Source organism: Morchella sextelata (assembly GCF_020137385.1).
Source record: "Morchella sextelata strain SCLS chromosome Unknown scls_13, whole genome shotgun sequence".
In the NCBI taxonomy this organism is placed as follows: domain Eukaryota; kingdom Fungi; phylum Ascomycota; class Pezizomycetes; order Pezizales; family Morchellaceae; genus Morchella; species Morchella sextelata.
In genome coordinates, this window is record NW_025408628.1 from 1,349,071 (window position 1) to 1,361,858 (window position 12,788).

Here is a 12,788-nt window from a genome sequence, read left to right on the forward strand (position 1 = left end):
GCTCCTGAATTCTACTGCAGACAAAAGACCCTCCCAAACTCCCCCGCCTCCCGCCCCTGTTTTAGTCTATCTAACTAATCTAGTTGACCTACTCCGTAGCGACCCAGGCCTCCATGGCCTTCTCAAAGATGGCCAGCCCCTCTTCAATCACCTCCTCCTCAATCACAAGCGGCGGCACAAAGCGGACCGTATTCGTCCCGCACGTAATGACCAGCAGCCCCCTCTCCCTGCACTCCCTAATCAACTCCTTCGGGTCCCTGCTCAGCTGCAACCCCAAGATCAACCCCCGCCCCCTCACCTCCTTCACCACATCCGGATACTTGGCCACCAGCGCCTCAAACCTCTTCCTGAAGATCTGCCCCTTCTCCTCGACCCCCTTCAGCAGCTTCGGGTCGCTCAGCCTACTAAACACATAGTGCCCAATTCTAGACGCCAGCGGGTTGCCACCAAACGTCGTCCCGTGGTCACCAATCATGATCTTGTCGGCAACGAAATCATTCACCATCGTCGCCCCGATCGGGAACCCGTTGCCGAGCGCCTTGGCCATCGTGAGGATGTCCGGGTGCGCCTCCTTCGGCAGGAACTGGTGCGCCCAGAGGTCGCCCGTGCGCCCAAGCCCGCACTGGATCTCGTCATAGATGAGCACGGCGCCCACCTCACGACAGCGGCGGGCGAGCGCCACCAGGAACTCCGCGGTGCCCACGTTGACGCCGCCCTCGCCCTGGATGGGCTCCACAATCACACCGCACGTCTCCTCAGTAACGAGGCCGGGGATACCGGCGATGTCGTTGAACGTGCCGTACCTGAAGCCGGGCACCATGGGGGAGAAGGGGGCCTGGTACTTTGGGTTGGGCGTTGCGCTGAGCGAGCCCATGGTGCGGCCGTGGAAGGAGTTGTGGAACGAGACGAGGCCCGTCTTGCGGTCGCCGCCGAGCTGCTTGCCGACTTTGCGGGAGAACTTTAGCGCGGCTTCGTTGGCCTCGGAGCCGGAGTTGCAGATGAAGACGCGCGAGGCGGTGGCGAAGGCGGAGTGCTCGTGTGTCTTGGTGACGAGGAGCTTGGAGAGCTCGCCGGTCCAGAGGTTGTGGTAGAGGTTGGAGGTGTGGATGATTTGGCTGGCCTGGTGGATGGGTTAGTTGTGGGTGGGTGCTAGTTTTGAAAGGAGGAGGATGCCGCGGGGGGGGGGGGGGGGGGGGCGAGGTACCTGTTCAGCCATAACGCTGAGGAAGACCTCGTCATTGTGCCCGAGTGCGTTCACGGCAATCCCGGCGGTGAAGTCAACATAGCGGCGGTTCTCAAGATCCCACAGATGGCTGCCGTCCGCCTTTGCAAAGATGGTGGTGGGCCTGCTGTATGTTGCGACCATGTACTTCTCATGGTCCGCAATCAGGCGCGCCGACCCAGAGTCCGCGGGGGGGTCGTGGGTCGGGTGGGTGGTCTCATGCTGCGATTGTCAGTGATCCAGCTAGCAACCAATTGCAATTGGGTTGGAGCACAACATACGAGGATCTCGGCCCTGACGGCGCTGGGGAGACTGGACGCGAGCCGGAGCTGACGCAGCGGGGCAGGGCGCATGAGCGAAGGGAGGAGACGCTTTGAAGCCATCTGGAGAGCCATTGCGGTGGTGGTAGAGCTGGATGTGGGGAATTGAGAGGAGCGAGCGAGAGGAGAGCAATTGAGGGTGCGCGAATGGGAGGGAATTTATGGTCCGTCCTGCTGCGCTGCTGCTGGCTGCTCGGGTTGGCTCAATGGGTGTTTGGGGTGTTTGGGGTGTGTGTCATCGCGGGTTGGTTAGTGCTGCGAAGTGCGCTGAAGAGTTTTGCGGGAGGCGCTTGACGTGCAGCACAGATTGACAGGGGGGCACCTGCTTTCTGCTTAGTGTGCGTCTTGGCGAAGTGTTTCTGGTTGTGGCGATCATTGGCTTTCAGGCACGGTTGTTGCGACGGATATTGAGGGCTTACATATCGAGAGGTTGTGGATTTCATGGGGCTGCAAAAGGGGGTTAGATAGGTGGTTTGGTGCTTGTAGCGATGCTTCTTGCGGAAAATTGGTTGTCGCGCGTTAACGACGAGCTACTCTAGTGCACAATCGTGAGGAGCTATGCGTTCTATAGTTTTTATATCACAACGTCCACATCCGGTTGAGTAGCACGATTGACATCAGGCCCGGCAGCCTAAGGGAAGGCTAAGTTTAGAGTAAGTCGGATAGACTGCGGCTTAAAGTCAAGCCTTAACTAAATTTACATGTACATGGTAGAAGCCAGTGCTAGTAAATACCAGCGAGAAAAGCATTCTATGTTCAGCGCTATCATGATCATCACTAAAGATTTGTTGAATTGTTGAAGGCCGATCATGTGACAATTGGGCAACTTTACCAATAGTTGATCCAAAGAATGTATCCCGCGTTAGAGAATCTAAGGGCAAGTACACTGATAAGTTGTTGGGTGTATCCTAGTTGTACTAAATACCAAGAAAGCGGCCCGAGATGATGCAGGAAATACTATATACTTCATATAGTATCGGGCATGGTCATTAGGACTAACATATCTGTACCCTGACAATCCTCAACTAACCTGAGCGAATCAAAGGGAAGAGGTTAGTGCTTCTAGGTATAAGCGTATCTCAGAGCATCCTATCTATCACACATACGTATTATCTACCTGCCGCTTTATAGTACATACATACATGTAGCGTCCATTTCTTACTATATCGTAGCAATGTAGATGCATGTACCCAGCTCACTGGCCCACCATTCAACCTTAGCCTCCCGATCTCCGTGGGGTACGAATCTAGCTGGTGCGAAAAGTGGGGGTAGACCGGCGTTAGCGACATCATAATACATGTTTCATGGGGAACCCCTGGCAGGACCGCCAAGTGCATTTATTTATCCCGAGTGACTACCCTTCTTCTTCTTCTTCTTCTTCTTCTTCTTCTTCTTCTTCTTCTTCTTCTTCTTCTTCTTCTTCTTCTTCTTCTTTCCTACTTTTGTGCGTCTTTTTTCTGCTCTGGGTTCATCGGTTTCTGCTCCGAATTTATCAATTTTCTACCAATCATCATTTTATAAGGCCTACAGCATCGAATCACCGTTATAGGAGGACAGTACACGATGTTTAGGTCTTGGAATTGGTTAAGGCTCTTCACATTCTCAAGAATCATCACGTTTACTTAAGTTCATCGGCGTTACAAGAGAACACTACTCGATATTTAGGCCTGGGAATCGATCCAGACTCTTCACGTTCTCATTCCTCACCACGTTGGCAAAGGTCATCACAATCACGAAGTAGCATCAAGTTATTCCGATCATCACCCATTTTTATTAATCCCCCTCATCCCTCACAAAAACTACCAGTGGTAAAGCACGAACACATGTTAACAGGAACACGACAATCAAGACAAAAAACCACACCGTTACTAAGTATACATAACACCATTCTAAAAACCCAAATCCCCCTCGAAAAATAAGTATACATGAAAACCCTGACAGACAGGAAAAGAAATAGGAGGGAAAGGGGTGCTATTTTGAACAGGGTATTATTTTTTTTTCTTCTTCTTGACGATAAAGGGCGATTCAGATTTAGCTGATTCGCTAGTTTGGGAGGCGGTGGTTGGTTGGTTGGACTAGTAAGGATTGCCGCTCCAGGTGGAAGCATGACGGAGCTGTCCACGAGATCTGCTGCTGCCCCTTCCACGACTAGTCCTCGAAGTACCTCCACCGGGATGGGGAGGAGCACCGTCCATGGCGGTTCTGGTGCCTTCATTTCCAACCGCATTGGAGCCATTGGGAGCAGCTCCATGGGCGTTTTGTCCATTCCAACCATAGCTGGGCTGGTGGTAGAGATTGTTGTTACCGGCAATATGGTTGTAGCCAGGGTGCGGTTGAATGTTGAGGGGAGCGTTAATGCCGTTGCTCGGATTGTTGATGCCATAGACATTGTTTCCTGATCCGTGAGGAGGAACGGCTGCATAAGGAGAAGGCCCGTTTGGAGCCGTACCGCCATAATACTGGCCTTGATTCATAACAAATCCGTATGGATCAGTAGGCAGTCCGTTAGCATAGGTACCAGTGTTGCGATAGAAGCTCTCCTGGTGGTAATGCCCTGCGTTAGGACCACCCTGGGCTCCATTAAAACCACCTTGGCCTCCATTTTGGAAATTCGGGGCTCCATTATGGTTGTTGCCCCTCCCAAAGTTGCCGTAAGGATCACGGTTTAAAGGGTTCATGTCTGGTCCTGGGTCCCTATTGACGATGTTGATCTTTCCACCTCTCTCACCACTTGCACTGCCGGCCAATTGGTCGAACCTCGGAAAGCTATTGACAAATCCAGGTCCCGCTCTGCTGCCATTACTGAACGGCAACATCCTCGCTTGGTCGCCTCTTTCTTGGACGACCCCAAAGCTTGAGGTTGGGAGAAGTCCCCTAATAGGTGGTAGGACGAAGGTTTCTGATGCAGGTTGATCGGTATATTGATGATCCATTATGCGCTTGACAGATTCCTGGTCTGCTGGAATCCTTTGTGGAGATTCAGGGACAGCCTTATGGTATCTACTACTTGTTTCCTGTTGCTCCTCCTTCTCGTCCATCTGCATTGGATCGTCCGAGTCATCTTGCTTAGGACTATCTTCGGACATAGATAGAACCGGGGTTGACATATGGCGGGTAGCTTTAGGAATGGTAAAGCCGACTGTTCGCCTGACCGGAGATGGTTCGGAGCTTACTGCACTCAAGTGCTTGGTGGGGCCGCTCATGACTGGATGGTCCGGGTTGACAATCACTGGCTCGCCCGTGGGGCTAGCCTGAGTGGGTGATGGGGGGTGCGGAAGACGTTTACCACGTCTCTTAGTAGCCAGGGAGCGGCTACTACCAAGGTCGGAGGAGGCATGACGCATGGATGGTGGTCCAGCAGTAGGCTCAAAGAACGGGATTATTGGTTTTGTGAGCCCGTATATGCTGGGCCCGCGCCCTTGGGTGTACTTGGGCGTCATGTACTTGTGCCAATCTGGCACCGGAGCTCCTTCGGCAACTGGAGAGTGGATGACGCTGCCCCTATCGCGACGCTTGTCATTGGCAGCTTCAACGTCGTCCTCAGAATCGCCTTCTTCTTCTTCTTCTTCTTCTTCTTCTTCTTTTTCCGCCGCTTTTTGGCCTTCAGCCACGATTGCCGGTGATGCCATAGTTCCGAGACTAGGCTTGAGAGGCTTGAGAGACTTTCGTCTTTCAGAAGCATCTTTGACACTGACTGCGTGTCTTGCCTTTCTGACAACCCACTTAGCACCCCAGTTGCTTTCACACCGCTGCAAATCAGGAAACTCCTCCACGAGCGGCCCCAGAACCTCTGCATTGTTCTCGGCACGCAGATGAATTGGTGTATTGGCTGTTTGCGCATATTTGTCGGCAAACGGCCTCACGAGCTCTTGGGCCCGAATCTGGAAAGTATATATTAGAAAAAACTCAAAAATAAGAAATGAAAGACGAGTGAGATTTACATATAGATAAGACCATTGGCTATTGGTGTATCCAAGAACAGCTTGTCCTTGTGTGATATTCGGGAAAGATGGAATGGGAACCGGAATCATTCCAGGACCACGGTCCGCATCTGTTCTGATTTGACTTTCAGGAACAGGTTCGCGTTGGGGGGAAGGGACACGATTTGAGTCGTCAATTGGGTCTTGCATCCTCACCTCCCTTTGTTGAGGATGTCTCTGTGAATTGTTTTGGATGGGGGCTGCAGATTCTGGGGTGGAATTTGTTTTTGCGACTACTCTATAGACGGGAGCACCTTGGAACTGTGAAACAAGGACAAGCTCTGTGGGACCATCGGGATTCACTTGTTCCTTATTCATCATGAATTTTGATGATAGGTTGTGAAACTAACGGAGGTTGGGGGATTTTCGAGGGCGAAGGATGGAAGGAAGTGATGGAGATGCGAGATGGTGGTGATGATGGGATGAAGTATAAAGGATGAGAAAGGTAAACAAACAAGAAAGGGACGGGTAGAATGGAGGATGAGCCAGCCGCGAAATCAGACAAACCGCGTCAGGCACACTTTCTATGGGGTGGGTGCGGGTACGCTACATATATATGGGGATGTCCTTCTATCCCGCCTTTCTATGTGGACCACCGACTATGCACTAAATTTCATGGTGGCCTGATATCATCACATAACTCCCATTCACACCTGCTTTCTACAATCGGAGAGAGCAGAATGAATCAATCACTAGCCTGTGTCGATCACATCAAATAACATCAACTGATTCATCATTTGTGTAGGCCATACAGAGTTCGAAACTATTGAGGTATGCTACAATACATCGAGCTGATGACACCTCCAAATACTCGGGCCCAACATTTACAAAGCTAATGCCACCTTCCTTGTTTCATTGTCCAATTCAATCTGGTAACACGCAGGCACCAAAATCTCTATTCGTTCGTGGCAACTTTAATGGCTAAAATATCTCTCTTGGCTCTCAAACATGGCCTCACACATACTCTTGTAAACCAGTCACGCACAGGTATCCGGACCGGCAAGTAGCCCTATTGTCTACGTTCTTGAAGGGCCCGAGCAGGTCCCAATAGGAAATCACACAGGGCCGGTCTAATAACACACCTTCAACGAACACCTCACTTTTATGGTGAGATATAGTAATGGGACCTGAACTTACCAATTGCAACCAACACAGGAATTTGCCATTTCAATGTGCAAGTGTATTCTACATAGAGCGGTGAATAGAGATTACCATTGATTTTTACTTACTATCTATTCCTGTAGGGCGTCAAAACTTCCTGAGTACCGCTGAATAGAACTTGCACATGTATTGTGTTGTCTATGCAACACCCTCATTGTTACAATCCCATGCATGGTCAGGAGAGCCCTGCGTGGGCTTTTTCAATGGGGATTAGTTTTCTATAAAGTTGGACAATGGGCAACGAGCAATAGCGTTGGCATGGATGGGCGAATAGGGATTGGGAATTGTAGAATGTCTATATAACAGCCCTCTCCTACCTCTCCTTTTACGCACGGCCTATGCAAAAGATCTACTAACGAAACTGCATTGAGGTACTAATATCCTCTTTCTCTGTTTCCGCCGCTGCTACACTAGTGGGAGATGATATTATATTGCCACTGTTTTTTCGTCGAGCCCCTGCAGGCTTTCTAATCGACATAAATACTTTAAATTTTACTCTCCGAAGCTTTAATTACTTGCACAATTGGTGGTCTGAAAAGTGGTGAGCTCCTCTGCTTATATGTTAGTGTTCTTAACAGACTGACCTTTCGAAATTTCAGTTAGCTGAGAAATCTTTCTAGGGCTCTAGGATGGGATATCGATGGGGGAAGAATATTTGATCTTCCTTATATTACTATAACCTTTTCTCGGAGCTATTGATTCTTGCTCTCGTGCTTTATGTTTATCCCCTCCGCTAAAAGAGATTGAAAAAAATTAAATGAAAAAAAAAAACAGGCTCTTGGCACCAGTTTTATAATTTAAGGCAAGTCATTATCGATAGAATCCCTGATAAGGAATCTTCCGGTGTACTAAGGAGTACTAGTACTTCAGCGGCCTCTCGCTATAAGTATACGGTTTTGACCAGAATATAGTATCCTTATACGATTTATCGTTATAGAATGTTCAAGGTTAGGCCTAGGTGTTTCAGGACCGATTATTACGAACAAATCTAGTAGTTCACCCAACCACCTCCAACTCCGTGAAAGTCTACAGGGTTCTTGGTTCATATCAAGGCTACTTTGAATTCTACCCCCTCGGCGGTCAAGCCCCATTGATATCCGCCAGGCCAGCCGGAGAAGCCCTGTGTGGTAGAAGATACTCCTCAAATCAGAGACATCCTCAGACTAATACATTATCAACATCTTATCAGATTGGAGTAGCTAGTGCGCGGATTTGTTCACTCCCATGGTTCTTAATATCACGGCTTCCAGATATAGTTAACCTAACAGATACTAATTGGGCCTGACCGCTGAGGGGATAGGTCTTTAGGTGGGAAGACGGAGACATGGGGTATCGCGTTACGAAAACGACCTGAGAGAGGGCACGTGCGCGCACATAGACTATGTTTTTCCTATTACTACTACTGCTGCTGCTGCTGCTGCTGCTTGGAATAGCGGTAGCTATGTAGATCAATTTGCAAGTCATCACTCTTCGCAAATTCGGCCTCCCTTGCCCCGCCGGTTCCGACAACGGAGCAAATACTGCGCGCCGCTGCAGTGGAAGTAGAGACCGAAAATCAGGTCCAGAGACTACAGCCCCAGCTGTAGTCTCTGTTTGGAAGTTAACATCTACGTTGGATGCGATCCATGCAGCTTGGCAATTAGGCACTCGTTGATTCTCTATGATCCCCGTAGGAACTAGACCTGCAGGACGAAATCTCGGTTTTCGCACGAGAAGATTAGTTAAGGCCAGACTACTACAATTCAACCCCAATTGCAAGCTCAAAGCGGAAGCATAATCCCAATTGCAAGCTCAAAGCGGAAGCATAATTCCTCTCCACTCAGCATGAGCGAAGACGTGAAAGGGCCCAACACGATCTCAACGGCACCAGTGGATAATAAATATTATGTTCAAGATCGAGTTAGTTTAGGGATTGTTCTGGGCTCGCGTCTTGTTGTGCTAGCTGTTTCAAGATCACCTTTTTACGTAGACGGTTTCCCTGCAGTGGCCACCCGGATCACACACCCCCCTCACTCGGACAGTGTCAATGACGATCGGTGCAGAAGCCACTTATACAACGTTGATCTTCTCTTTTCTACTCTACGTTAACTGTCCGTGTCACGCCACGTTTTCTTTCTTATGCAATACTTGTACTAGTAGCCTTGGCATCACACTATCATAGCCGTGAGGCCTTCTTATCTTCAATGTTATCGTCAATGTCAATATACACACTTTTGAGCTACCAATCGGTTTTCATCATTGTGACTCCTTCCACGACTCTAAGAGGCCGGGGCCGGGATAACAGTCGGCCGAGTGAGGGGGGGAGTGTCCGAGTAGCTCGGGAATTCGAACTAGGTAGTCGTCTACTGTTGAAATGCGTCAACACTTAAGAAATACCATATCTGCATCTACTCTAAAAAAAGGCACGTGAAGTAAACCTCTGCTCGGCCGAAAAGTGGAAGTTCGTTTCATAGACAGTTCCAAGGCGAACTCGTATTCGCCAAATTTAAAAAAAAAAAAAAAAAAATGAAAAAAAAAGATAAAAAGATAAAAAAGAAAAGAAGAAGAAAAAAAAAGCAATACCGCGGGCTCCATCTCTAAATCACACCCTCTCACTCGCCCCCCATCCCCATCCCCAATCCTTCCACCCATTACCCGGCCTCCCATTAGGTACTTCCCACTAACACCAACTCGCACTCGCATCACGCGCTCGGACCCCCCCTGATCTGATCTGTACAGGGGTGCAATCTTAGGGAGATGAAGGGGAGATGCGATTGTCTTAGTGTGGGCTACGCTAACGCAGGCCAAAGGGGGGGGGGGGAGATGTCGCAGCTGTCAGGGACGGACGCGACGGCTATTTTTGGTTTTGTTGAGGACCCCTGGTTACTACGGTTACTGAGCTACTCTTTTCTTTTGTCTTTGTACTAGTAGCTACAGTAGGTAGAGTACTCTATTACCCGGCTGTCTGTTGCTTGGCCCCCACATGTGCTTCTTTCTTGATGGCGTCAGTGGGATCTGACTTGCGCTGCACAGCCCCGGGATGGTGGATGTGTGGATGTGGATAGGTTGGGTGATGGTTGCAGAGCCATAGATAGATAGAAGATCTCATCGCTGCCATCGCTGTGGATGGGCAAACAAGCAAACAGGCAGCGATAGTGAGGGGTGTCGTATAGTCATATAAGCAGTGCCAGTACTGCCATCATCAGTCGTCGTCTTCGTCGTTTCACACACAACTCACTAGACGACAAAGGACTGTCTGCACTCTATTGTACCTGCAACGGCCCTATATGATACAGTAACTACATAACAGCTTGACTACGAAGGCTGTCCCTGCACGCACTCAGTACTGCAACAGCCCCCGGTCGGCAGCACCGCAGCACCGCAGCACCGCAGCAGCAGCGAAACTAGTACACACTGACGCTAGCTGGTCCTGTTTCCCATTGACATTTCGTTAGTCGGGCCAGTTGGAGAGAGGAGAGAAGCCCCGTTGAGAAAGAGTCCCAGCTAGGTGCAGAGAACAGCCCCCAGTGAGGAAAAGTGCCCTAGAACGCAATCCCCCTACGAGATGCAGCCCTCCCGTCGCCCAGCAATCCGGTCGCCCCACCGCCCGGCCCACCAGCTATCCCATGGACGGTCGCCCTCAGCATCCTCCGTCTCCTCAACATCCTCGTGCATCACCGCTCGCGACACCACGGCATTCAACACCACAACCACGACGTTAAACACTACCATAGCATCTGCATCTGCATCTGCATCTACATCTGCATCTACATCTACATCTACATCTACATCCACATCTACATCCACATCGACATCGACATCAACGCCCATCCCCTCAAGCACAATCAAGCTGCTCTCGCCCACGCCCACAACACCCACCCAGGCAGCTCCCATGTCCGCCGGCGCACAAGGCTACTTCGAGCCCACGCTCACTCGCACGCAGTCCTCGCAGCCCTCACTCCCGGCTCCCTCTGCCTACGCGATGCAGGCGGGCACGACTACCTCCGCCTCGCGAAAGCGCTCAGCAACCGCGCCGTCGCCCGCCTCCCCGCCCATCACCAGCACCGTCGTCCTCGCGGCCACGCCCACACCAACCCCCAGCACCCCCTTCTCCACCTCCTCCCCGCCCACACCACACGCGATCCCACACCCGCCGCAGCCACAGCCCACACCTCCAACCCCCGTATACACGCTCACCACGCCTCTCTCCGCGGGAAAGGAGAAGAAGGAGTCCTCAAAGAAGAAGCTCTTCTCAAAGCCCGCGCGCATCGGCACCCCAACAATGGACAAGACCCACAGGCCCCCACCCTCGCCCAACAAGCTCGCCAGCATCTCCTCGCCCATGCCCTGGATGACGCCCTCCGCCGCCGCCCTCGCCGCCGCCGTCTCCGGCGGCAGCGACCGCAAGACCTCCTTCTCGAGTATGGCGGGTTCAACGCTCACGCTTGTGGCTGCGCCCGGCGAGTCGTCTCCCTTCCTCCACAACTCATATAGCTCCTCGCCGCCGCCAAAGGATCACCACTCGCACAAACCACACTTCCTGCGCCCCCGCCGCGATAAGGACCACCATCATCATAACGGCATAACCTTCTCCTCTAGCAGCTCAAACAGCAAAGCCATCTCCGCCGACGGCGGCTCCCTCTACTCGTTTGGACCCTCGTCCCCTTCGGCCGCCGCCTTCAAGTCAGAGCTCAAACAGAGCATATCCGGCATCGATCTCACCAGCGCCAAGAAGAAGTCTGCCGCCGCTGCTGCGGCCGCTGCTGCCGCTGCCGCAACGTCATGGGACGACTTTGACCCCACGCTCGTCATCACCGCCGACACGGCCTGGCCAATTCTCTGTTCCCGCGTCATCCCACTGTTCAAGTCTGAGCCGCTCACAAACACAGTCGAGGACCTCAACAAGCTTGTGACACTTCACATCCGGCGGTGCATCGAGCGACGGCAGCCTCTGCAGATCCTAGAAGACGTGCGCGACCTGCTTGACTCTGGCATGCGGCTGCTGGATCCAGGCCTGCTGGACCCCGGACTCAGCGACGAGCGCAGCATACCGAGACTGGTTGAGGTGTGGAGCGCGCTGTTTGGGAACGTGTTGCCGTATTTTGAGGCGGTTTTTTTGCCGCTGCAGAGGGAGCTAAGAGAGGAGGGTGAGCTGGTGGAGATTGTGGGGAGGGGCTGGGACGTGAGGAGGTTGGTGCTGATGGGTTTTCGAGATTTTGTGGTCCTACCTTTGTTTTCGCGGTTGCGAGGTAGGCTTTCTTCCCGGTATTCGCTATTTTGATGTGTTGCTAATGATAGGTGATGAACAGTGTTATTCAGCACTCTAACGCTCGACCTATCGATGGCGCAGAGCGATGTAACACATAATGCCGGCAGAATGCTGCAGTGTATATCGGTGCTCTCGGGTGTGCTGACGGGCGATGAGGCGCAGGACAGGATCGATGAGCTAGCCAAGACCCTGAAGCATAATTGGCTCAGTCGAGGGCGCACGGGGAGGAACAGAAGGGGGTTTGTGGGGACGAGGAGCGTTAGGGCTGTGGTGGGGTGATAGGAGGGTTTTGTTAGCTGTGGTTTTTTCTTTAGGATTCTTTTTTCTCGCTTTTTTTTTTCTTTTTTGCCGGTCTTTGGGAAGGAGGTGAGCAGTGAGTAATGACTACTGACCTTTGGACCGGACTAGCTTGACTGCTTCGGCTAGATTGATTGATTTGTTTAGGCTTGAACTCGGACTTTGGACTTTGGGGAACTGGACTACATGGACTTTTAAGCCATATTCTTAGGTGTTAATAAGGGTGGAGTGGTTTGTTAGTGCTTTCGGTGTTTTCTGCTGCTGCTTGTATTATTAGGTTTTCGTTTTTTTTCTCGCTTTTTTTTTTCTTTTTTTGCTTTCCTTTGTCGGGAAGCAGTGGTGTTTGTCTTTATTTTTTATTTTTTATCTTGGTATCTGATTCTGTTTCTGTTCTGTCTCTGGCTGGCTGGTTTCTTTGTTTTTCGTTTTTTTTTTTTTTGCTCCTTGGTTTTCCTGGGCCTTGGAGGAATTCAGACACGAGGTGCCGTGATGGTGCCTATAGCACTTTGATAGCTAGTTAGGCAGCTAGTTATATACGTATGCCTGCCCCGATCCGAGTT

The 12,788-nt window shown here is 51.1% G+C and overlaps 3 protein-coding genes across 3 annotated transcripts; 1 reads left to right on the plus strand and 2 right to left on the minus strand.

The window, feature by feature from the left end:
* Positions 1-88: 88 nt before the first annotated feature.
* Positions 89-1,617, minus strand: H6S33_002773 (uncharacterized protein; the record flags this gene model as incomplete). The annotated part of the gene is made up of 3 exons (XM_044834147.1): positions 89-1,120; positions 1,205-1,444; positions 1,504-1,617. 3 exons carry the CDS (start codon positions 1,615-1,617, stop codon positions 89-91), a joined length of 1,386 nt encoding a protein of 461 aa, XP_044692934.1.
* Positions 1,618-2,883: 1,266 nt separating this feature from the next.
* On the minus strand, positions 2,884-5,840 carry H6S33_002774 (uncharacterized protein; the record flags this gene model as incomplete). The annotated part of the gene is made up of 3 exons (XM_044834148.1): positions 2,884-3,020; positions 3,707-5,423; positions 5,484-5,840. The coding sequence occupies 3 exons, from the start codon at positions 5,838-5,840 to the stop codon at positions 2,884-2,886; spliced, it is 2,211 nt and encodes a 736-aa protein (XP_044692935.1).
* Positions 5,841-10,227: 4,387 nt separating this feature from the next.
* On the plus strand, positions 10,228-12,210 carry H6S33_002775 (uncharacterized protein; the record flags this gene model as incomplete). Its single annotated transcript, XM_044834149.1, has 2 exons — positions 10,228-11,911; positions 11,972-12,210. The coding sequence occupies 2 exons, from the start codon at positions 10,228-10,230 to the stop codon at positions 12,208-12,210; spliced, it is 1,923 nt and encodes a 640-aa protein (XP_044692936.1).
* Between the last annotated feature and the right edge of the window lie 578 nt (positions 12,211-12,788).